General features: G+C 45.9%; 1 protein-coding gene across 2 annotated transcripts in view; it reads left to right on the top strand.

Moving 5' to 3' along the window:
* The window catches only part of LOC143318414 (pre-B-cell leukemia transcription factor 1), a 56,877-nt gene extending 34,232 nt beyond the window's left edge, over window positions 1–22,645 (top strand). The window contains exons 3-9 of one of the 2 annotated variants that reach the window (XM_076726722.1): window positions 9,619–9,863; window positions 11,626–11,816; window positions 14,549–14,684; window positions 16,047–16,206; window positions 18,016–18,128; window positions 18,982–19,071; window positions 21,250–22,645. In XM_076726722.1, coding sequence (XP_076582837.1) covers window positions 9,619–9,863; window positions 11,626–11,816; window positions 14,549–14,684; window positions 16,047–16,206; window positions 18,016–18,128; window positions 18,982–19,071; window positions 21,250–21,342 — 1,028 coding nt within the window. In that variant the 3' untranslated portion in view covers window positions 21,343–22,645. The remainder of the gene's footprint in view (window positions 1–9,618; window positions 9,864–11,625; window positions 11,817–14,548; window positions 14,685–16,046; window positions 16,207–18,015; window positions 18,129–18,981; window positions 19,072–21,249) is intronic. The other variant, XM_076726723.1, reaches the window with a different exon arrangement.
* The last annotated feature ends 3,166 nt before the right edge of the window (window positions 22,646–25,811 follow it).

The following is a 25,811-nucleotide window of genomic DNA, read 5'->3' on the forward strand; positions in this document are numbered from 1 at the left end:
CAGTTGCTCCTGGTCAGCCGGGGCTGAACAGACACCACTGGGCTGCACGACTGTCCTGCTGCAGGAGATAAGAATGTGAAGGAGCATAACCACTGCGAGTTCCATTAACACAGACTGACAAGGGAATCACAGGGACATCAGGGGGTCCGGGATGAGGCTGACAACAAAGCCGCTGCACTGTGCTCGTACCCCCACCCACCCACCCCCACCCTGCACAAGCTGAGGGTGGCAGTGTGGTCACCTTCCCTCCTTGGCCTGGTTTCACACTGACATGCTCGTCTGCTCTCCTGAAGGAATGGCTTTAATAAGGTAGAGCAGATCAAGGCGACTGTTAATGACATGGCAGGCCCAGTCAACACACCGCCCGAGGCCATGGATGGCCTCAGTCTGGTGCATGCTGCTGGACGCTGCTATCTCATGTGGGACACACAGGACACTTGTCTGGATGCTCTTTAACTGCTACCCATCCTTTATGTGGGCTGAGAAGTTGCACAGTGGAATGAACCCAACCCGACTTCAGCGAGAGATGAACTGGTTTTACGTCTTAATCCTGCTTTATTCTGCGTTTGATTACATGCAGTATAACAGGAGCGTCTCACCTGGTTTGAATAAACTTGGGTAGATAGAGCCTTTACTTTTGTTACTGTGCATTGTCAAAATTGAGAACTTGGAGACTGACCACATGGATGAAGACACCCTTACAGTATGTTTCAAAAAGCCAATCAGAAAGCAGAACAGAGCAACTACGCTGCTGTCTGTTCAGCTAATTTCTGCCTTATATGGACAACAGACTGTACCAAATTCTTTAGATTCCCTGAGCAGAGGGTTGGTTGTGTTGAAGAACATTCCCCTACCCTCAAATATATTTGTCATAGAATATGTTAGAGATATGTTCCTGGTAAACAGTGTAAAACAGACTGTAGGAGGGCGATAACATTGATATTATGCAAAAACCAGCCGACCCTCTGCTTTATATTCCGCTGAGCTTCGTCCACAGTCAGAGCACAGAGCCAGAAACAGTGAAGCCAAGTCAAAGCTTTGCTGCTGTTGCATCATCAGCCAGCCAAAGATCATGATAGCCAATAAGATCGCAAAGTCAGTTTGACATTGACAGATGCTACCGGGTCCTGCAACAGACATGTTCACAACTTGGCATTTCAATTTATATTTTTGTAAGCGTTTCACTGCTTTGTGTCCTTAATCAGTGATGACATGATGACGGTAGGCTGGTCCTTCAGTCCAGTGGTTCCCAAACTTGACCCGAGAATAAATCTGAGGTGTCGCAAGATAATTAAAATGATAAACGAGCCTGTTCTGCATCAGTGGCTGGAGGCTGAGGAGGACCCGGAGATGCAGCTGAAAGCTTCAGAAAAGTCTTGTAAGTGGACCTTTAGTCGAGATTATTTTATCAAAGTACTACAGATCAAGAATGATACGCTATTTTTAACTACTTATTTTACGATCTTTGTTTTGAGCGGTTCGATAATTTCTCCTCTAGAAACTGAAAAATGAGATCTGAGGAAGGAAAATCACTCTTCAGTCAAACGTCTCAGCTCACATGCAGCCCGTGACGAGGAGCCGCGAGAATGTAAAGCATTGATTTTAAAGGCTCACTTAGCAAAACGGTCGATTGAGCCCAGTGCAGTCAAAAAAAACCCAAAAACACTCTCCTTCTAAAAAATAGTTTGCGCTCTTTGTGGCTCTGCAGACATGAACAGAACAAAGAATGGACGAGCGCCTGAGGCTGATGGCGCCTTAACTTCATCCTGAACACAGTGAGACTTGGTCAAGCATACTGTTCTTTCATTGAAACACGTGTGGATGATAACTATTAAAAAGCATTTTTCATGCAAGCTCCAATAGGAAGTGAATGTCCATTGTGCTTGTGTCGTTACCAGTGGCCCCGAGGCCTTGGTGGACCTAATTGTAATTACCTTCATTAGTGGTATCTGCAGATGACAGCAGTGTGTGTGATCAGTATTCTCAACAAAGGCTGTGCCGCCTCTTTCTCCTCTGAACTGGTGACTACAAAGTGAAGGGGCCACATCGAGGATGAGGAGGAGGCAGAGCACTTTAATGTGAAGGCTGTCAGCTCCACTCCCCTCGGTTTTCACCCTCTGAAGAGCACGAGGCCTTATCGCTTTAATTGACTCTTTATCTTTTTGTTAATTTCCCCTTTAGTGCAGTAGCTCCCATTCTACCTTTTGATATGTCATTTTACATTGGCTTTTGTAGGACTTACAGGAAGTGCCTTTATGAATTACCATATTTCGTAAAAAGGCGGATTTCTTTGTAGCAACACTGGTAAGGAGCTCACTTCTTATTAATTGTCCTCATTGTCCATTTGCCTCTCTGATATTTGTCTGTTAACCTTTTTCCCTCAAATGAATCCCATGACTTTGTGTCCACGCTTTGAAAGTGAGTGCACTGAAATTATTTTATTTTGTACACATCCCAAAGCTCTTTCTGTGCAGAACTAGCAAGTGAGGTATAATTTTATATTGCTGGCAGGAGTTTAAAGACTTGAGTCTTTACAAAGGCAAACAGAGGGGACTTAAGGGGAGCAGGATTTAACAGTTTGATGCCTGTCGTCTTCCTCCTGGTGTATGTTGGTTCTCTTTCCATTCCAGTACACTTGCGACTGTATAATGAATTATGCCGATGTTGAATTAGCATGTAGCTGTCGCTTCGGCGCTGGTGCCTGCCTTGTGACAGGACCACCGTAGCACAGGCTGGCGTCGAGAGAGGGGGCTTCTACTGTGATTTATTAACTGCTGAAGCCACAATGAAGTGTGCCCACTGAAGCACCAATGCAAACAAATAGGGCCAGGGCTGTCACTGTAAATTCAAGCAGACAGGGCGACCGCAGCCTCACCAGAAAGGGTTAATTATGCAAAAGCATTTTTGGCTTTCCCGTCAAGTTTTTAAGGATGGACTGATAATTCCAGACAAGGTTACATCACAACCCTATTTTGCACTGCATGCTGAGGATTTTTTATTTTTTTTAATTAATCAGCAGTGATTTTAATACACGTGAAAGGAAATTATTCAAATCTGATGATTTTACACAGCTAGGTTGTGCACTAGAATTTTACGTGTCAATTTACACTTCTATAGTTGTATATTCCCAAAACTACGTAAAGCTATATGTCAAAAATGAGCAACGATTTTCACAAATGGGCAAAGCCAACAGTGGTCACAGCTGCTGGTGACGATGATGATGATGGTGGAATATTTTTGCCCTGATGTGAGTCTCAAGGCCCAAAAAGTTTATTACAGAATGGCTCCAGTAATGGTGTTATTATCAAGCGATGTTTGATAAAATGTTAATATGCCAGATACTCTTTCAGTTTTGTGAATATCTTTGATAAATATAGAATATTATTAGCGACTGTGCCCTTATGCCACATTAATGCTAATGTCTTTTGACACTGCTCTTCAGACAGTTTGTGTATGTGCCTCCTTGTTTTTCCTTCTGATGAGCCTCTTGGGTCCAGTTTTCCAAAACTCAAGTATGAACAAATTCCAGCTGACACACAATCAGCCCACATCCTAAACAAAGCTGTGGCTTTGACGTGGTTCTGGTCATCTGTGGTGCCACTGCTGCCGGTGAACAGTCTTTCCATCAGCCTCGTTTTTCCATCAGTGCGGTCGGATCCGTAATGCGCCCTTACATTGGTTGAAAATTCAGTTTTTGTTTGTTTGAACAGTAGTTTGAATGTCAAATAATAAATGACAGCCCTGTGGGTGAGCTAGCCTACCAGCAGGCCTGCTTTTAGCCGTCGTGGTGGTTGCAGCTAATGCCAACAACCAACGTCTTTCCCCCTAAACAAGCCACCTTTGCTGCTGCTGTCCAAACACAGGAAGCGTCACTTCTGTGCACTGAAGGATTTCTGGACAGCAAATGTTTGAATATCCTGAATTTCTGTTGGTGGCATTGCTCTCAAACGAAACATCACAGGTTGTGACTTTAAAGCCTTGCGCCCGTCACCTTTCTAATCAAAGTGCTCTCAGAAACGTCAGGCCCGGCGGTTGTTGATCTGCCTGGACACGCTGTCACCTGACCGGCATTGCGTGTCACTTTTGGCCGGCTCCCCCTGCGCCGCTGCCAGTGATGTAACTCTGCGGATCGCATTTCAGCATCTGGGTGCAGAACAGAGGGCCTCCAAAGGTGTCTGCCAGTCTGAACCGAGGCACCCAATCTCTGTCAGAGGCCTTCATGTTTGACCGTCCATCTCGCTAACTGTGACAGAACAGCCCAACATCATTAATTAAACATCAGGCTTTCCCACAATCACCCGATCGCCATGACAGGCTGCCATGCCAACAGTCCCCGTCGACATGCCTTCGAAATCTAGAAGGGGATTACATATGGTAATGGTTTTTGACAGCCTGCCATTTGCCTCTGTTAATCTGATAGGATGAGATATCTGGACTGCGGAGCTTGGTGTGTTGTAACTCTTTGAGTCTGATATTGTTATGCCATGAAAAAACTGAATCATTTTGAAGATGCAGGCAGTGTCCTGGAAGAAATCTTAATCCCCTGACAAGCTTTTGATAGGATCCCAAATATTGTCACTGACTCAAAAGTGTATTTTTAGACCTGGATCTTGTTTGTATTTGCTGTCAATTTTAATAAGTCTCACATTCGTGAACTCCTGTCATGTATGGCGAGATGATGTGACAATCTATAACGGACCTGTGTCCTTCCCCGGTGATAACATTTCTCCAAAGAAGCTAGTTATGATGCTCGCCCCAGGCTGCCAGCCCACTTTTGTTTTGCCACGGTTCATTCCCCTTCAGAGAGAAGACAGAGTTTATTCTCTGGTCTTTGTTCAATTGAGACTCACCCCAAACGCAGAGCTGCTCTGAAGTGATGTATCTCTGTTGCTAGTAGTTCAATTAATATTTTAATACCCACACCCATCTTCATATGAGGCTGCGAGCCAATCTTCTGGAATGACTAATATATGGGCAACAGAGAGTCTTACACATGTGCTGCCTGAAAACAAGCAATGAGGGGGGAGAAGAAGTGGGTTTAGGCAAGCTGCTTTCCCCCCAAATGGGGACGTAAATCATCTCCGAGCATGATATTCCGAGCTTATCCTAAAAGGCCCAAAGCTTTTTCCCTCGGCTGTGTGAGAATTAAATGAATATTTGCAGATAAACAACCGGACAGTTAAACATCCACCTCTCAAAAAGCCAATTGCCCCGGGCTTTTATTAGATATCGATTTGATTTGTAAAAGGCCAGATGCTGCGGGGTTAAATAAATGTCGTGTTCTCCCGTTCCAGTTTACTTTCCTCGGCGTCTTAGCGGATGACGCTCTGTCTCGCTGTGTGTGCACGCACAGCGGCGAGGCCAGCGGTCGCTGCGCACCCACGCTGACCCGGTCCATCCTCGCAGAGATGCATTTCAACACACGTCGAGGTTTCCTCCCAACGTTACACCGCAGTCCTGCCCTCTGCGTGTTATTAGCAGATTCGTCAGCAGCCCGAGCGATGCAAGAATCCCATGTTTTTATTCATATTAGCGCACGAAATAAAGCGGCGCAATAAAGCCCGCCGCGCGCCTCCTTGTGAGAATTGCTTGTCAACAACAGCAGGGAGGAATAAGGCTTCGTCTGACAACAAGCCATCTTTGAAACGCCTCCAAGAGGGAAATGGCATCCATTAGAGACATACAGAAAATGTGTGTTGACTGTGGGGGAGGGGGGTCCGAATCACACACACACATACACACGGATAATTGTTTATCCCTGGGAGAACCTTCAGTGTTTGTCTGCGGGTGGCTAAGTAAGTTCAGCAGCGCTATTGGACAGGGAGTGCCCAGCAGACCCAAGGCTCGACAAACATTAGGATGAATCAATTAGGCTGCCATTAGCCAATAAAGTGGCCCTCACTGAGTCGTGTAATTATGACCCACAGCAAAGCCAATTTTATGGAGGCACATTATCCCTTTCTTTTCTTTATTAATTTTATTTGTTTGAGATAATCCCTCCATGGTTTTAATTATGTGCTTTAGGTTCAGGGTGGAATAAATAAATCATCATTTGCTTCCATCACTTCCAAACGCTGCAGGTCTGCGGTTTCCTCCGCGCAGGGAAGCTGCCCATCGCAAGACAAGAGAGCGCTGTCATCGTTGTAAGGATCACACCGATTAGTCCGTAGATTAAAAATGAACACGGTCGCATCCTTTCTGCAGAATCCACATTAACCCCACTCGGAGCAGGTTCCCATCAGATTGTATGATAAGAGACGGCAGGAAGAGCTCATATTATAGGCAGCAGCTACTTAGCTTGTTCCCAGCTCAGAGGACACTGTGTAAGTGTGACAATGTGCTGTCAATGAGGGATGACAGTACACAGCCAACATGGCGTAATGCATTGTTCCTTCCTGGGTCCCTCCTGACAGATGCTCTCCAAGACAGCTGGATCAGCAGCACGAGTGGCGCTGGGATGTGGGCTGCGTACGAGCGGAGGGTGTGATACGCGGCTGATTAGCGAGAGTATACACGTGTCAACGCGCTCGGCCCGGGATCACGGCGGAGTTTGTGTTAATTGTCTGTTTACCTGTTTATTTTCAGCATAGTGCTGGGCTTCACCTCGCCCCGTTCAATGTAGTCGTTTGCTTTCCATTTGTCCGTGACCTTTCTCGTTCCATCTCTTCTAAAATACAAAAAGTCAGCCCACCGTTTTTTTGTTTTTTTTTCTCTTTGCCTTCCAAGAGATCTCCTAAGAAATGACCTTCTCTGCAGCAGCGGCTCTTATAAGACCGGAGCTGGAGGTGCTTCAAGCCAACTAAAATAAACACTTCGTGAATGTTAAGCTGGAACTTGGCAGACGTGAATCGAATCTTTTCTGTGGACGCCGGGAGTTTTTATGTTCCATTTTCATTTGACAGTCTAGACGTTTTATGACTTCGGGAAGAAACCTGGCCTCGGTTTTTTGGGAGAAACATCTGAGAAGAGCTTCCTCCCTTACATTTTTGTGCTGCTGCTCTCTGAATTGTGCTTTTGCTCAGTATTTCGTGACATTTTTTGCCTCCACCCATGTATTCATGTTCCAGGGTCAGGTGAGTCGTCCAAAGCAATAGGCCAGATTTAGAGAAGAGACTTTCTGTGAATCCTCTAAACCTAATTTTCTCACCCCTGAAACAGTAAATGCAGCATCTTATTGTGTGCTTTCATCAAAATTGTCAGTTTTCTTTCTTCTTCTGTGAGCACAAACTGCCATGAGGTCTTTCCAGCTGAAAATGACTTCCAGAAAGCGCGGCTCGTTTTCCTCCGTGGGATATTGTGGTGTGCTCTCGTTTTAACACCCACTTTAGTCTGGTATTTATGAGGTGGTAACTACAGAGAAAAACTGCCTCTCCGTGCTCGTGAGCGCTCGGGAGCCGGGGAGCGGCGGGGGCCTCTGCTGATGTACGTTAACTAAAGCAGACAGGCGGGTTTAGAGTTTCTGATGGAGCAGGTTTTATCGGGTCATAACGCGGCTGCAGTCGCGGAGGTAAGACGGGTGTGAAGCCATCCGAGAGTTCCCCCTCTAAGCCCGTCCATACATTACAGGAGTGATGAAGGAGTCTGGGTAATGAGACAGGATGTTTGTACAGTCCTGCCATCCCAAGAGACCCCCACCCCACACCCTCCCCCTCCTCCAACACTCCTCCCACACTCAATCTACCTCCCGCTGAGCCTGTGGCCTGAACCCCTGACCTCTCCCACTCGCCAACAGTTGCCATATTTGCATTTCCAGTCCACTTAAAGGCAGGCGGGGGTGACTGAGGGAGCCCCCTCCTCTTCCTCTGGCAGTACAGCAGGCCTCATTCTCATCCCAGTGACCCCCTGCCCAGGCCTACCAACCCGGACAGCAGTCTGGGGTTAATGCACCAAGCACTCCCATTGTCTCTGAATTAATGAAGTGCTCCCTGCCTGTCCCTTCTCATTCAGAGACAACGAGACAAATGACGAATGGTAACGTTTTAAATGGCTATCGACACACGCGGGGCGCAAAGTCACAGAGTCATAGCTCGTGTCGGCGCCGCGGCCGAGGCCCTGCGACGATAATGCCGGCTGGCGTCGATGCGCTTTCGATGTCCACTCTGGGATCAATTTGGATCCTGGCAGCACGGCGCTCCGCACAGGAGAAGGTGTTTTATATTGAAATGGATGGCTCTCAGATGGAGGAGGAAGAGTCGGAGCCGGGGAGTGTTTTCACCTCAGAAAATGGAAGGTGGGACTTTAATCCTTAAAAGAATGGCAAGGGAGACCTCTAGTGGAAGGCAGAGGCGCTCATCCAGATTATTGTTGAAGAATCTGAAGATGAACGTTTGTTGTGCAGTGAAAGACTTCACATTGTGTTTAATGTGGCTTCGTGTGAATCACACTGTGCTGCTTCAGGTGTGAATCCGGATCATAACTGCTCCCTCTTTGTCTGTTTGCACTTTAAATCAACATCTAATTATTTGATACTCATAAATACCAAATGTGCTTTACTTAACGTCCACTCGCTCTGGACTTTTTTTTTAAGCATTTTTATCTTAACATTTGCGTTTCATGACTACGAAAAAATCACACACTGAAAACTACACCCCATCAAACAACAACAACTCAGAAATAAAATAAAAAAAATATATAATAATAATAATAATAAATGAGATAAGGAAAACCGGAGAGACAAAGAAAATAAATAGATTCTGAGAGTTTTCCCAGCAGCATGGAGACAGGTGAGAAAGTTTCTGGAATAAATAAAAAAATCTGCACCTTGTTTTTCCCAAATATTGAACCTTAGTCTGAGGATGAAGGTACATCATTACATTCAGAGGTGCAGCTAATAATTCTTTTCATTATTTATTGTTTTCATGAAATTATGATTTGTTTGGTTTATAAAATTTCACAGTTTCTCATTTTGTCCAAAACCCTCAAAAAACAAAAACCCTCAAAACTCTCTTAAATTAATTCATAATAATGATTCATTGATTGTAAAAATAGCTGCCAATTATTTATTTTGTAGATAAAATAATCGATTAATCAACTATTTGTTTAATCAGCCGTCCAGTTGATGTGGGGGGGGTGACTGGACCTCCAAAGGTTTCATCATGAGCCTGATGTTATGGATAGAATTAAAAGTACACTTCCAGAAAGAAAACAAAATTGGGCAAAAATAGAAATGTGTTGATCTGAATGACTAAACTTCTTCCCGCTCATCGTCCTCAAACCTCCAATCAGTCCTCCAATCAGAGCAGCAGAGTCCATTGATACAGCAGAGAAGCTGCATTTCTGGAGGAATTTGTGGGAAATTTGTCCTGGATTCCCTTTAAATGTCAGCGCTTTGTCATTAAACACGAGATAAACAAACAGTTTCAGTGTCTGCGGCGGTGCTTCAGTGTTTAGTCATCAGCTTTAGATGAATCGTCCACACGTCTCACTAACAGTCTCTGCTCATGTGTCTCTGTGCTACAACAGACTGCATCAGTCACAGCGAGCTGGTGGATGTGAGGGTGCAGCATGGCGGCGTCAGCCGTGCGCTCGGCCTCTGCAGCTGACAGCTTGTTACGGTGCATCACGCCACCGTAGGTGTGACCTTTATGGCTGACCTCTGACCTCCTCCTGTCATTGCAGTGCTGAGTATCCGCGGCGCCCAGGAGGAGGAGCCCCCGGATCCCCAGCTCATGCGGCTGGACAACATGCTGCTGGCGGAGGGCGTATCCGGTCCGGAGAAAGGCGGAGGCTCGGCGGCGGCGGCGGCTGCAGCGGCGGCCTCGGGAGGCGCGGGGGCCGACAACTCCGCAGAGCATTCTGACTACAGGGCCAAGCTGTCCCAGATCAGACAGATCTACCACACAGAGCTGGAGAAGTACGAGCAGGTGAGAGCTGCACACCTGAACGCCAGACGTCTCAACCTGATCAGCTGACACGAAGCACTGAGTGTTACACTGTGATCACTTCCCAATGAGACCACGTGACAACAACGCTGATACTGACAGTCATCTTTACTCCTGCAGTGTTTGTCCAAAGGCACGTCTCTATAATAACAACCAAGTTTAACAATGATGGACTCATGAAGTTTGCAGACTGTGTTAAAGATGGAAATGATCAGACTTCTGTGGGTCACAATCCGAAAGCACTGAAGCCTCAGTTTTCCATAAAGCAGCTCGACCTTCATCTTTCTGTTCGACCCTCGTTACCTTGTGAATATCTTTCCAACTCCTTGGCCCAGTTTTTAACGCTGGCTTCCTGTTAAAATGTGCTCTCTGAGCTCAAGATGAGACGACCCTCGTGACCTCACCAGGGTTTAAAGCTCCAGCTGACTTTTACTTCCACTAAAGCTGAATCTGTTTTGTATTAATATTTGCAATAATATAAAGCGGAAAAGCAGTAAATCCTCAAAGCTGTGAGTCTGGAAACAACAAATGTTTGTTGTTTTTGCTTTGGTTGTTGATGACTTGGCTGCGTGCCCCAGCCTTACGTTCTCTTTGTAATGAAGGCCGTGCATTTAGAGCTGAAACAATTATTTGACGAGTCGAAGTAGTTTGATAATTATTTACGTTGTTTTTCAAGTAAAAATACAGAAAGTTGCCTCGTTCAGGCTGCTCTTTGTCTTGATACTAAACTCAGTATTTAGAAGTTTTGGACAAATGATGATTATGATGTCACATTTGTCTTTTGGGAATTATAATGGTCATTTTTCACTCTCTGTCCGCCCTCTGAGTCCTAATAAAGGTCCATTAATGGCTGCGTTAACATACAGTGGGCTTCACAGACTGAGCTGGTCCATCTTCACTAAATCAAAAGGTTTCCTCAATATGTGTCACTGTCAGTAAGAACTCACTTTCGATTGTGTTGTCACCCCAGAATAGTCCAGCACATGCAGTACGCTGTGTCTCTGTGTCTATTCCAAGCACAGTGTTGAAAGTCTGGTGGAGGGGGATGATTTCCTCTCATTGCCTTGATAACCGATGCATTCATGACAATAGCATCCCTCTCAGATGAATGTGAGTAAGACAGATGAACACGCAGATAGACAGACACAGACAAAGCCTGACACGGCTAAATCCAGAGAGAGATCGACAGCAGGAGCAGAAATAAAGAAGTGGAGACAGTAAGAGACACAGAGTCGGAGTGTAATATGGTGGCAGATTCACGCCTGGTGTCACACGGGGGGATGAATAAAACGTCGTGGCATGTTCGTCTCTCAGGGTGGCTACGCTGTGAAAGTGTGCGTCTGAGAAGGGAGCAGCTGTCATTGGCTCCTCTCAACACACTGCCATCACCACTTCTGTTAAATATGAAATATATCAGCGCTTATATTCCCCCTCGGCTCTGCGAGGAAGCTTGGCCCAGAACCACGCGAAGCGAAGCGCCGGATTTTAGTCTTCTTTCATCTGTGAATTTTAAATACTGTACGTCACCGTGTGTGTGTGTGTGTGTGTGTGTGTGTGTGTGTGTGTGTGTGTGTGTGTGTGTGTGTGTGTGTGTGTGTGTGTGTGTGTGTGTGTGTGCGTGCGCGCGCGCAGATGTGTGTTTGGCCTCACTGACAAATTAAAGTCTCACGCACAGTGTTATTGACCTCAGGCGGAGTGTGTTTATGTGTGTGTTTTTACTCCTGGGTGCGTGTCCTCCTCACAGGCGTGTAACGAGTTCACCACCCACGTGATGAACCTGTTGCGGGAGCAGTCACGCACGCGGCCAATTTCGCCCAAAGAGATCGAGCGCATGGTGAACATCATCCACCGCAAGTTCAGCTCCATCCAGATGCAGCTCAAGCAGAGCACCTGCGAGGCCGTCATGATCCTGCGCTCCCGCTTCCTCGATGCCAGGTGCGTGTCCTTGAATACAGTACGTGTGTGCAAAGCGTACACAGACACACACACACACACACACACACACACACGCATGCTCCATGCTGCAAAGAACTCTGCAAATCATCATGTGCTTCCCTCTCAGCCTGATCTCCATATGAATGGCTCATGTAGGAGGCCTATCATGCTACGAACGTGCTGTAACACATGCTATTTTGCTTCCTGCCACACACACTGGGCTGGTTTGCATCTATAGATGCCATTTGGACCAGCATACCCAGCAACACTGGCCAATAAGAGTTTCCTGCATGTTCCATAACGCTAACTGTTTCCCTTTTTTAATGTAATCGCTTGTTCCTTTTGATGCGTGCTCCGGATTTGCATACATTTCTCCAAGGATAAATGTCGCTCAAAGTCTGAGTTGGAGGCATAACATTTAAATGAGGCATGCGCTCCCTTACAAAGCTCCCTATCTATTCTCTTGCAAATGATTGTGGTGGTGCAGCAGCGAGGGGAAGGGAGAGGAAGAGGAGAGCTTTCACTGGTTGAGAGGCACTGCCATGCTCGGCTCCGCTGATTAATCTACTGGCTGCTGGAGCCCATGCTGTGCACATTTACATATTCTCGAGCAGGCTTTTGGAGTGCGGGACAGAGATTTTAGCACAAATCTCCTCACCGGTGGATGCACGCATAGAGATTTCACAGGGTTCCCCTCCAGCTTATGTAAAGCCCCCTTCAGATGTGGCACATGCACGCATGACCTGATAGGTGCAGGAGATAGAGGGTCAGTCACCTCGCGGGCGTCAGCGTACGATGGCTGCCAGCTTTAAGGTGGTGGTGGTGGGGGGGGGGGGCTTTCACCACGTTGGCTTCATATGGAAACTGTGAAAAAATGTATGTTAGTATTTGATCTACATAGATTCATTCTAGGACATCCAGGTTGTAACTGCTGAAAGGGTTTATTAAAGTCTCTGGAGTCAGTATTTGATGTTTGATCAATCAGCCTCGTTTCTGTGTCGCTGTGTATTTTTAGCAGGCTGAGACTTGATTTGGATTATCTGTGCAGTTATTCTGAATCCTTGAGGTCAAACTTCTTCTCCGACAAACTCCGACAAAAAAGGCTGCTCTAATTAATATGTTTATATTAACAATGGATTAAATGAGTGTTTAATGTCAAAGTCTTGATATTTTTTATCACCTGACTCCTTCTGAGCATCTTTCAGCTCATTGTTTTGGTTGTACAGGCTACGACTTAGCAGTTAGCAGCTAGCCGGTGAACACAGTGGAGCACTTAGCGGCTGCATGCCGGCATGATCCCTTCAGGAGTTGGAGGAGTGAATTCTGGACTTTCATCAGATCACCATGAAATATGATTTCACATGAATGCTAATGTTTTATCTCTGCATGTCACGTAAATAAACAGCACGAGCCGACGTGTTGGCCACGCCTCGTGGTTCAGTGTGGTGTTCACAGCTCGTCGTGCCTAAAAATGCAGGTTTAAGGAACAGAAACAGTAAAAAGGGATATTAATTCATTGAGCAATAGAGGCCAAACATCTTTATGTAACCACAAGGCCTAAAATCAAGTCTAAAATTAGCAAAGTTGTTCATTATTATTAAATTTGGAACAATCTAATGATCAGAGAACAAGGGAGAAAGATTATGATGCCACCCACAGACACTTGACCTTTCAGTATTTGGAGTTACAGACATTTTATTCAGCACTATGAACAGATAAAATATATGAAAGTACCACGGTTTGGTACCCTGTTCTAATTAGCACATATTGCTGTTAAACCTGACTCTTTCAAAAGGAAAATGACTGTAAATTGTTTAGATCTTTCCACACCTAATAGTGTATTTTAAGTAGATTATTATGGCCGTCTATGTGCTATTATTGCTGCTGCTAATTCCTTTTTCAGTTGCTCATAAACTCAGCTGTAGTGAAGCAGTTCTGGACCAAATTGTCCTCTGGAGTCCTCACAAAGTGTCTCAAAGCATAACTGCTGCTAAATCGAACGTTTCTGGTGTGGCAGAGCAACAAAGTGGTGTTCATCCAGAGCAACAGCAGGAGACCTACAGAGACCAAGATGCTATCGAGTTAACGCTAATGCTAAGCTCCAGTTATTAGAAATAGAGTTTAGATGATTGGATTTAACTGGTGAGTCGCAGCTTTCAAACCACTTCTTCAGCAACAAACTTTTAAAAGTTTAAAACTTCCAAAATGGAGGCTGAATTAAAGCTGCAGAGGGAGACAGATGTAGCCTCTCACCATCTGAAGGGATGCACCTGCAGCCAATAGGAACATCTCTCTGATTTGACCTGTGACTGGTCAAACTCTCCCGTCGCTGCCCTGAAAAAAAGCCATGAGGACGTGCAGAAGTGTAGTTTTCTCTCAGACCTCTTGAGTTTCGGTCTGCTCAAAGGTTTTTATGGAATTTTGCTTAATGGCTCCAAAAACAAACTGACTTCTGCAGCCGTAAAGCCTTAAAGCAGATGAATCAAACTCTAGTGTTGCAGTCTTAGAGGACACGACTGTGTTCATGCAGAAGAGAATAAAATGTATTCTGGAGTCGGCGACTTACACAGAATCAGTCAGAGCCTGAGTGAGAAGAAGCCCCGCTTCAGTCTGCAAAGGCGTTTTTATCACCGCGGTTTTCTCTGAACTTCTGACTGAAGTGAAAACAGACAGTTATTATTCAGGTAAACTGAGTTCTGTTCCTCTTCTCACTTTTGATGCTCTTCTTGCAGACGGAAAAGACGAAACTTCAACAAACAGGCAACAGAGATCCTGAACGAGTATTTCTACTCACACCTCAGTAACCCCTACCCCAGCGAGGAGGCTAAAGAGGAGCTGGCAAAGAAGTGCGCCATCACAGTTGCCCAGGTACGCCCCAGATCAGCGATCAGCGCCGCCCCACCTGTAGGAAAGCGCTGCACACACAGCAGTGAGACACACACGGTGTAATGCGAAGCAGCTGTGAGCATCTTGGCAAGTAACCGAACAAGAAGTTTTTGAGTGTCACGAGTACAGACAGCTCCTCTAATCTTTGAGCAGTACCTTTCATTGAGACAACAAAGGACTCAAAGTATAAATATGCCATGTCATGAGTTTGTTGTCTTGTAATTCAAACCAGACAAAGCTATTTTGGACCAATGACTGTTTGTTTCTATTGAAGTAACACGAGCAGTGCTGTCATAGTTCTTCATATGGTGGAATAAGTTTTCTTAAAATGCACAAAATGTACAAAATCCCGATCTAAATTTAACCACTTGTTTTGGTAATTGCTCATTAAAAAAGACTTTCCTTTTCTTTGTTTTCACACAAATAAGTCAAAGAATGTGACAACAATATTAATTGATTAATAAAACACATCCATAGGTTAATTAATTGTGAAAATAATAATCAGCCCAACAGTATATGGAAGTAATTAGCGAGACCATTAGCGTCTGAAAATTAGCACTGCAGTCATTTGAGGCATGTGCAGCGCCGATGATTTACTACAAATATTACAGTAACTTGAGATGTTTGTGCCGAAGCTGCTGACGAGCAGACAGTCAAATATTTAGGCGCCGTGTTTTTTTCTTTGCATTCTAGCACTCAAGTTGTTTCAGTTCTGTGAGAGTTGATAATAAGGAAAACAATGACAACGCCAAGGTAAACAGCAGTTTGTGTTTTGAATCCATCATTTGGGAATGGATTGTTTTCTCAATTGGTTTCATTAATTTATACCAAGTGATTTGAGGATGCATCTGGACCTGATTGTGGAAGCTGCTCAGCGGCTGAATGATTTGTAGAGTTTCCGTTTCTTGGCCATAATAAAGGAGAATGTTTACCTTCTCTGTGTATTGGAAACTTTGCAGGATTGATTTGGTTTTCATTTTAATGTTGTTTATCATTAGCGCTGGGATTACCCCCCTGGCTTCATCTGGGAGTCCATTAGCAGTAATGGGTGTTAGCGGATGTTGACTGATTGGTGCTTGCGTGAGTTCTGATGATAGCTGCAGTCATGGTGACATAATGAGACTGTTATTGGCAATCATTCCATTCTGGCACTAATGTGGATTCACAGCACCGGTCTCTGTAGCCCCCTGCCTCTGATAGAGGCTCTCTGCAGGGTTACGCCTGCCGTGAAGTCCTGCAAGCTAAAGGCCACCCTGGTACCTCTGAGCGCTCGCCCTCAGATGTGCAGAGGCTCCGTGTTTTCATGGGAAAAATGTAACTACCTTCTCTTGTTTGTCTGCTCAGGTTTCCAACTGGTTTGGGAATAAAAGAATCAGATACAAGAAAAACATTGGTAAGTTCCAAGAAGAAGCCAACATGTACGCTGCGAGAACTGCCGTGAATGCGGCTAATGCATCCTCACATGGAAGCCAAGCAAATTCACCCTCAACTCCAAACTCTGCAGGTGAGACAGGAAGTCCCTGGCTCTGCTCAGCTATTAGACGTGTACCTCCTCTCTGTGCATTACTCCAACTAAGCAGCGGTTACAGTCTGAGGCTATTTCAATGCTGGTGCTGGTGATTCGTAAGGAATGAAAGAGTTAGGGCTCATGAAAAGGCAGTTCCCGTAGCAGGAACATGTCTATCACCTGATAATGCACCATTATTACTAAAACTATGCTGAACAGGTCAAACGTTTCCCCTTAACAAGTACAGCTACCACTCCAGAGCGAAGCTGTGTCAGTGATTAGCCAACCTGAGCCCCATGCCAAGTCTCCCTATGCTTACTGTCCTTCTGTCTTCATCTCAATTAATCATGTTCTTCATGTGTGACTGTTTAACTCATCGTGTTCTGCTGTACTGACGTTCAAAGGATCCGTCTGGTGGTATTCTGTGTTTCCTTCTTATTGTCAACAAATCGCATAAAAAAGACAAAACCCACCATGAATTGACTCCAGTAACAGATACGGATAGATGTCCGACCTCTGTGCGATGGAGCTCCACTGCTGTCCAGAATCTATTAAAGTCACATCAGCGAGCCTCCCATTCAGTCTCACATGTGGACAAACAGAGCAGGGAAGTCAACGCACTGAAAGATAAAATAACTCATTTTTGATCTTTTTATGTGACTTGTTGACAATTAAAAAAAGAATAATGCTAGCCTTATCCTTTAAAGCTACAGTCCTTTATTTGTAGAAATCTGTGTGTTTGCCATTTCACCAGGAGTCAGAATGGGAAACATGTTTAGCCTAGCATAGAACGAGTGATGGGAAGCAGATGAAAAACAACTAGCGAGCTCCTTAAAAAGTGAAAAAATACACACTTAAACCACCGCAAAGCTGATTTATTTATATGTTGTGTCCTGTTGTCCAACCCTGGGTCCAAGAAAGTCTGGACGCTGTGTGAAACATGAATAAAAGCAGAATCAGTCGCTAACAAACACACTGTGTTCACTGACAGCAGTTTCCTGAAGTGTCTCTGGGTTCATGTGTTCATCTCCTTCATCCTTCATGCGTTCACAAAGTGGTGAACCTCGGCCCATCCTCTGTGAACGACTGAGCCTTTCCAGGATGCCCCTTTCATACCCAATCATGATCCTCTCACCTGTGACCAATGAGTCTGTTTACCTGTGGAATGTTCCAAACAGGTGTTTTTGGAGTGTTGCAGATATTTACAAAAATCAACGAAGCTGATGAGGAAAAACATTAAATATATTGACTTTGACTGTTTGGTTTATGTTTAACACAGCGTCCAAATACATTCAGGAGTCCTGCAGGTTTTGTCACATTTGACAGAGCTAAGCTAGCGGCTAGCAGTTAGCTCTGTTAGTTTCCCCCTGCGTCTACTGCTTGTCCTAAGCTAGGCTAAATGCTACTTCTGTATTTACCTCTGAAATGAAGTGAGTTTGATGATATGACCTTGGGGTGGGCAGCAGGGAGGGACATTTGAACTGCTTTTCACCTCTTTCTCCTGGTTGTAGCTTAGCCATGATTAACCTCTTCAGAGCACTAACTTACTTGCTTATTTCTGTGTTTGGAGGTTAAAACTTCTGCCTGACACAAACGCCTCTTGTGTCGGGTTCCAGCTGTGCCTCTTCTGTCCTCATGTGTCCATTAGTTTCCTCTTGGCTCTGCTCCTCTGGTCCAGAGCCTGTCTGGCTGCTAGCTAACCCCCCTGCATGGCGCCCCTCCAGGCCGCCGCCTGGGCCGGCCATCTTGCTTAGCCTGCTTGCTCTCTGTCTCTCTGTGATTCGACTGCTCCCTCTCTCCTTTCAGGTTCTGCTGGCTCTTTTAACATGTCAAACTCCGGGGACTTGTTCATGAGCGTGCAGTCTCTCAATGGGGACTCGTACCAGGGGGCTCAGGTGGGAGCCAACGTGCAGTCACAGGTAGGGCCGCGAGCAGTGCAGCAGATAATACAGAGGCAGGCCCACCTCACAGCAGACATGTTGGCTTGTCATGCACAGGTGTAACTATTATTAATTAGACTAATGTCACATTCAGATAATATCATAACTCTCAGTCAGATCAGCGTTAACTCATTAATCAGGCTAATTTAGGCTGTGACTGCGAGGCCAACAGTAACAGTAGCCATCTTGGAAAAGTGCTGCCTGTTCTGAATAATCGAGGTTTTCCTTTTTTCCCATTCTGACAACATCACACGAACACAACATTAAGTGTTTGCTCGATTTTGGCTTTGACTGATACGTTTGCCTGATGAGTGAATTTACTTCGTTTTGCGAACCTAAACATTGCAATCCTTGTTAGCATGAAATCACTGCTGTTTGTTTATTGTTCCCACATGAAACAGATTCATTTCCACTATATTGTGTCACCCCAGCACCCACCCTGCAGGCCTGCTTCGCCCCTCAAAGGGAGCTAAACCAGCAGGAGACCTCTAGCTCACGCGGACCTAAATGGAACAGAGCCGTCAGTAATGTTATTAGTTGTATCTGAGCTTTTCCTGCTATGACAAGTCAAGATGTCTGCGTGGAAAAAGGAGCGCGCAGGCTCTGCTGCAGAGCGTCTTCAGTCTCAAGGGCAGACTATTCTTCAGACTGTCTTCAGCGTGTGAATAGTTTTTATTTCAGCGAGCAAAAAGCAAAAGTTGTAGCTAAATTTCCTCTTTGTCTGATTGGTCCTTGGATGTACTGCAGCAGAGCTCTCTTGTCGTCTCTCTTGTCTTCTTGTCTCTTGTGTTGACTCTGACCTTGCTTTGTTTGTTCTCTCTGAATGTTTCAGGTGGATACCCTTCGCCATGTTATCAGTCAGACAGGCGGATACAGTGAAGGACTCACAGCCAACCAGATGTACAGTCCGCAGGGCATCAATGTAAGGATTCCTTTTTTCTTCCTCTCCCTACCAATTATTTCAAAGCCACGGGGCTCAGAATGCCACTTAGTAGGACTTGTCTCTGCTCCATGGTCACCTAGTTGATTGTTTCTGTATCGCTCACGCCACGGGCGGCGCGCCGGCTGGCGTACGCGGGCGCGTGGCCGGCCGCGCACATGCCGAGCCTGTCACGTCGGATCAGTTCTGCCGTTGCACCTGCAGCCACGTACAGTCGCCCGTGAGCGAACCGCACGACCAGGTGACACCTCCTGCTCTGGACTTCAAATCTGACCACCTGACCCGTGATTAGTGACCCAGAGGCCAGAAGCTCCCATTAAAGCCTCCCAGCAGACGCGCCATCCCGCTAAAAATAAAACCGCACGCCGCCTGAAGCAGCTCCTCGTGCGCCACAGGGGCGCGTCCTCCTCGTGTTTGTCTTATTTTGCGGCAGAGTTCGGGGATAGAAGTGGGGGTTGTGGAGGGGGGGCGGGGGTTGGGGGTTTGCTCGCTGGCGGCTGCAAACAGTCGGGAAATTCACAGCGACAAGCCGTGTCGTAAAGGGGAAAATCGATAAGACAGACACAAGGAGAGCAGAGTGTGGACTTGGGACAGCAATCCAAGCGCATTGCTCAGATCATGTTCCTGCCACACTAATGGCCCTGACAGCGAGCCGCGCTGAGAGGACGAGGACGGTCACAGGCGCGGCTGGGTTCCTCCGCCGCCGCCGTCGTGCCTCAGTGGCCATATGATAATCAGATGAAATGTCTCCCGCATAAAAACATGTATGTGTATTCAAATGGGCTTCCCGGCTGCTCGGAGCACATCCCGCAGCCAGCTGTGCGAGCCCTGAGAGGCCGCTAACGTATTCAGGCCCTGTTCCTCCTCAGTCCTTTGACCTCACCGATGCGGTTCTCCTTGGACGCCTGCTTGCTCTACCACATCTTACACTGCCACAGTATGCTGTGTTATTCACTCTCATGCGCTGTAAAGAAGCCCTGCGATGCATAATGTAAGAGCAGGATATCTGTCTGCCAGCCTGTTTGCCTGTGATTTATGTCGCTGAGGCTCGTAAGTTCGGATTCTGGCTCCTCGCTGGCTTCTCGGTCGTGTTTGATATATTTTTCCAAACCGTGGTGTTTCCTGTCAGACTTGTTGGTCTTGTAATGTTTCACGCTGCATTGTCATCAGGCCTTCTCACCCTTCAGTTTCAGGTCTCAAAATTCAGACAGAGGAGCTTCATGCTGTAGAAACGCTGCTTTTTAAATGTTTCTTTCTTTTCATTTTTGTTTTTAAAATTGAGAATTGATCAAAAACGACATCACATCAGCACTCAAGCAGAGAAATTCTGCTCCGTATTTCTGGTTATCCGGCCTGTTTCTCAGACCTGACAGATTTTCTGAATGAAGAGTGGGGCAGATGATGAGGGTTGAGGGAGACTTCCCATCTGAAACAGACAGCCTGGATAATGACGGAGCAGATACATACTGCGTGCTGTGGATGATTACAGCCCTAATTACAGTTTTGAAGCAGGCCGAGCGTCACCAAAGTCAGACCTTCTCCAGTCTGACCCTCCACTTCTGATGACACGCCGCCGCCGCCCGCTGCTTTAAAAACAGCCTGTGGAATGAAAGGCTGTCGTGCTTCCAGCCTTTCTGACGGCTTTAAATTTACTATTAATATCCGAAATGCTCAACCGGGGCCTGTCGCCGCCCGAGCCGCGGCCCTCCTTGGATCTTATTGTATGTTAATTCCTGCTGTCAGCTTCATAATTAGTGCGTATGACGTTGATTGTGCTTGTTTTGTTTCTTTTCACACAATTTACATACATTAATCACATTATTTAAAGCGACGGTGACGGCGGTTGGTCTGGAGATGAAATCTGGCGCGGCTCGACTTTCCCTCGCCGTGTGAATCTGAGGGTGATGAGGGAGAAGCTGGAATTCACTCCGTTTCTGCTCGGCTGGAAATTTCCCGTCTTGTTCTGGAATTGGAATTTTTCCTCCAATCCAGGCAGCAGTTTGGCTTCAGGCCGCGTGCGGCCGTGTGGTGCAGCGCTCGCAGTTTCCCAGCATTCCACACTGCGCTCACACGCCCTCAGGAGCTCCATCCGTCACACCTCCCGGCCGCTGTGAGTGATGAACATGAAAGTAATACTCTTCCTCTCCTCTTCCCCCTCAGGCGAACGGTGGCTGGCAGGATGCTCCGACCCCCTCATCAGTGACTTCACCCACAGAAGGACCCGGAAGCGTTCACTCCGACACCTCCAACTGATCCTCCGTCCTCTGCTTCCCGACCTCCTCCACCCCCGCACCCCCGGGCCGCATCCCCCAAAACTCAAACCCACCTGGACTGGCCGTGGCGTGCTGTACGCGGTCACGCGGTTGGGGTCTGGGACCACTTTTCCACCGTTACGGACAAACCTTTCACTTTCCCGCCTGGACCACGGCAGCAGCGGACTCATATCCACGCTTCACAGTTTGTACAGTTTCCACTCGATGTCCATGTTGCCTCTTTGTATTTCTCCTACATCACATATCCTCACAGCAGGCACGCCGTCAGCAGCGTCACGCCCCTCCTCTTGTAAATTGAAATTCACTCTACCTCTATTCGAAACAACAACAGAGAAAACGACGTTTCAGACGCTTCGGTTTTACAAATTTTTCTAATGATTGGAGTCTTACTGTACGCCGCCCCACGCCCTCATCACGCCTCTGTCTTTATTACTGTCTTCACACATTTTGCTCATCTATAGTGCCAAAGTTCAACCCTGGAGGTGAATTTTGATATTTTACATTACACATTTTTATGTCACGTCTTTACATTTTTCATGCCGTACTTTATGAAGTATTATTATGTTAGTCCTGTCATATTAGTCAGGTAATATCCAAGTATTCAGCCTCAATTTATATAGTTTGTATTCAGAACTTCTGCAACAGACATGGACATGCAAGGCATTTTCTATTTTATTGCCAGAGTCGTCGGTTTTCTGCTCGTTCGCAGGACAATAACGCAAAGAATTCACAACTTTTACGCAAGCAGGTAACAAAGTGAGTGTAACGTCGAGCGAGCGCTGGCTGCATCCGCAACGTTCAAAGAAAAATTGACCTGAAACACTAAATCGATGACAACATCAGCAGCACTTACGGCGCGTCGATATGTATTAAAGCACAATAACAGCGAGCGATTGAACTGGAAGGGTCGCGTTTGTAAATGTCCGAGAGAAGAGAACAGAGGAAACTTTAAGATTTAACTACAGAAGTCATATATGGAAGCAGGAGAGTGAACGTCGAGTACGTGAGCAGACGCATCAGTGAGATCAATATCAACCAAATACTGCTGGGAACCAAATCTGACCTGAAGGTACCGTCGTGTTGAACTCTGTGCATGTCTTTTCCGGGGATTCGCTCTTCGTTAATGGACGATGGTGAGACGCGACGAGACGTTTGGAGCACAGATTCTCGTGTTTGCTCAAATGAAATTATTCCACGTTATGTTTCAGCGTCCTCAGAGGATCCAATCAGACGCTGCGACAGAAACACGCTCGCCCCGTCTCTGACAAACAGAACATCTGAAATTCTGCATTCAGGAGTCCACGTTTTGATTTGGAGTGACACTAATCCATCAACACAAACAACCCAAAATGTGAAATTAGATTTGTTGTATGTACAGTTTAGTCTGTGGTCGAACACGTAGACATGGTTACAGTAGTCCTCATGAGATATCAGCATTCACATACTTTGATACCAAAAAAGGCAGAATTTTTATCCTGGACGTTGGGATCAGCTTTATCCACGCTTTCTTCTTCCTCTTTTCGTGGGATCTTATGATCTGCGGTACTAGTGAGCATCTCATCGTGCACTAGTGCTCCGTATCCAAAGCCAAACCTGCAGCTGGAACACAGTTGTGTTTCTGTCAGTGAAAGCGGAAACAAATACCCTGATGGCACACAAATCCAGATACTGTTTGGATATATTTTTATGTCTCCATTTTGTGAATATCTCATTTTTTGGTTCTTTTCATTTGGTATTATTTGGCTTTGCTTTTTTTATGCTTCCATTATATGTGAATTAGCCCCAGAATGCTCTATATACAGTATGTAGATATGCACCTTTACTCTTTTTTGCATCTTTGGGTTTGGACAGTAGCCATTTTCACGCAGACTGATGGATTTGGATTTTTATTTTGTACTCAGACCGCCGAAACGAGCCGAGGTGGCTACTGTCCGAATGAAGGTGACGTGAAAAGTTAGCGTTAACGTTCAACCCCGAGATCCCAGCCGCTCGCAGTACAGCCTGAAGCCCGCAGGCGAGTCGGTTTCTATTTATTGCACACGTTTGAAATGATGGACGTTTCAGAGCCGCGGTCCGGAGGTCGGCCCCGGCGCGAATCCACCAAACCAACTGGTTTGGACCGTTTCTCGTCCTCGACTCACCTGCTCAGTATTACGGTGGAGGGGCCGTCGAGGGGCCGAGCGCCGCTGAAGTGATTCACAGAAGCTGCCTCCGTCGTGTCTCCTGAAGTCATTGGAGTGAACTGACAGCGGCGGCCATGCAAAGCAAACACAAGGATTGTTTTTGCTCCCCTCAAACAAAGGCTTAACTCTACTTTTCACATTGCCTGTCAAATATTATCGAAGCTTCATGTAATGATGCTTTTTAGTTTTTGAATATAAAAGGAAAAGAGACATGAGAAGAAAAACGAACAATTTGTAAAACATAAAATGTTTTATTTGTTGCATGTCTTTTTGTTCTTCAATAAAATAACGTACTGCAGTGTTTTGAATGTTAACTTCTTTTTTATAAGGATTTCAGAGTGAAATCGTGGAGCCTTTTTCTTGACAGGTTTTAACTTTTAAGATCTCTGCGTATGTAAAAAGGTATCAAATGGAAAACTATTGTCTTTTTAATTCCAATTCAAAACCTGTTTTCTGTGGAGAAAAATAGCTGAAAGGTGTAGGTTTTATGGTCTCTTCATTTGTACTGGCAATGCGTATCCCAAATAAATAGTTTCTTTTGTTGCATAAACGGCGCTTTTGTCATTTTTCATGTCCGTTTCGTGTTTGTGAGCTTCCTCCTGCAGACTTCTCTAACGGGGTCAGGGTCAGGAGTCACTGTAGGATACAAGTTAACACGTTGTTGACTCGTCAGTCCAACACCTCTGGATAACTCTGCGCGTCTCACTTCCAACGACGCCGCAGCACGCAGGCGTTTTATCAGCGCCGACATACCGCCGGAGCTCGGCCGAGCCGCCGAGGGTGTGAAGGGGACATTTTCACAGTTTCTGAAGTGAGTGAAAGCTGTGTGCTCCCGGCAGACAGACGCCACCCCCTGCCCCCCCGCCCGCCCGCCCGCCGCCTCCCTCTTTCTTCCCCACACCCTGCGCTCCCTCCCAGGCATAGTTAATGTGCGTTCCCTGAAAGAGGCGGAATCCACACTTATCTCTCTCCTCCAGATAAACCAGACAGGATGTCTGATTCTGCTCCTCAGCAGGAGGACGGGGCTCAAACAGTAACTTGTGGATTAGGTTCCCAGGAGCATCCAAAAAGCAGAGAGCGTGACAGCGACTGTGGGAGTGACATATGCAAACATGATCAAGTGTAATTACATGGAGAAGCCTCCTTGTTTCTATCAAAGGGCTTCTTTTAGCCACTGTTTGAGCAGTGAAAGGCAAGAAGTGCCGGACGTGTATAATTTATTCATGTGCTCCTGCAAACCAAAAGGCATTGTGAGGCTGATTCAGTCATTACATGGTGAAAAGGTGTAAATCCCATTCTGAGTGAGATCAGTGTACGTTCTTTACAGCTGAACAAACGGCGCGTAACGTGCAGCGCCGTGACAAATGCCGCGCAGCTTTTTAAGAACACTGCGCTGATTATTATCCATTTCACAGTGAACAGATGCAAATCCGATCACGGCAGAATCAGGACTTCCTGCGGTCTTTCATCCATTAACGAACACCTTGGCTCAAACTGAGGTGGAGAGTAATCAATGAAGTCGAACCCAAAGAAAACCGCAGCACGGATGAGACTTCACAGCTGGATTTTGTTCATGAAACGAGAATCAGTTGGCAGATGTTGATGTTTTGATCCAAGCCTCCCCAGAAATCACTGATTCGATGATTTGCATGTGAAAACCTGCTTTGACGTGTGGCTTTAAAGCAGCTTCGGGTGGTTGAAAGGTGGCTGTTTTCCACTCGTTTGGGTTAAAAACTGTGAATCTGGATTTCTTTATGTACTTAGGAGCTTCACGGTGAAAAGATGCTTTTCAATGCAGCTGAAACAACAGAAACCTTCCAGCCACACTGAGTCAGACTAACAGTTCAGATGAATCTTGGATGCGGTGAAACATTTGTGCTCGTCGTTGATCTTTGAAACAAACGTAAAGCAGCTTCACTCATTTCTTCAGTTTATGTTCAAGCACCTTTTTCACCAAATACATTTTGACTTGTCACAGCAGGAACAGACGCAAACAATCACATGAACGACGGCTGAGTTCCATTTAGCCGCTTCAGTCTGAGGGTCCTGGTTTTGTTCGTGCTGGTTCACATGTTGCCTTCATGGTCTGATATATTAGACAGACCAAATATCTTAAAACTTGCTTTGTTTTAGGCAAGAATAAATAAGCTGATATATATTAAAATGATCTAATAAGGGTGTGAATAATAATGCTATGCTAATGCTAACAGAAGGCTATGAAACATTTAACAAATAAAACGTTTCAGAGGTCAGAGGTCACCTGGGC

This window comes from Chaetodon auriga, chromosome 3 (assembly GCF_051107435.1).
Source record: "Chaetodon auriga isolate fChaAug3 chromosome 3, fChaAug3.hap1, whole genome shotgun sequence".
Classification (NCBI taxonomy): domain Eukaryota; kingdom Metazoa; phylum Chordata; class Actinopteri; order Chaetodontiformes; family Chaetodontidae; genus Chaetodon; species Chaetodon auriga.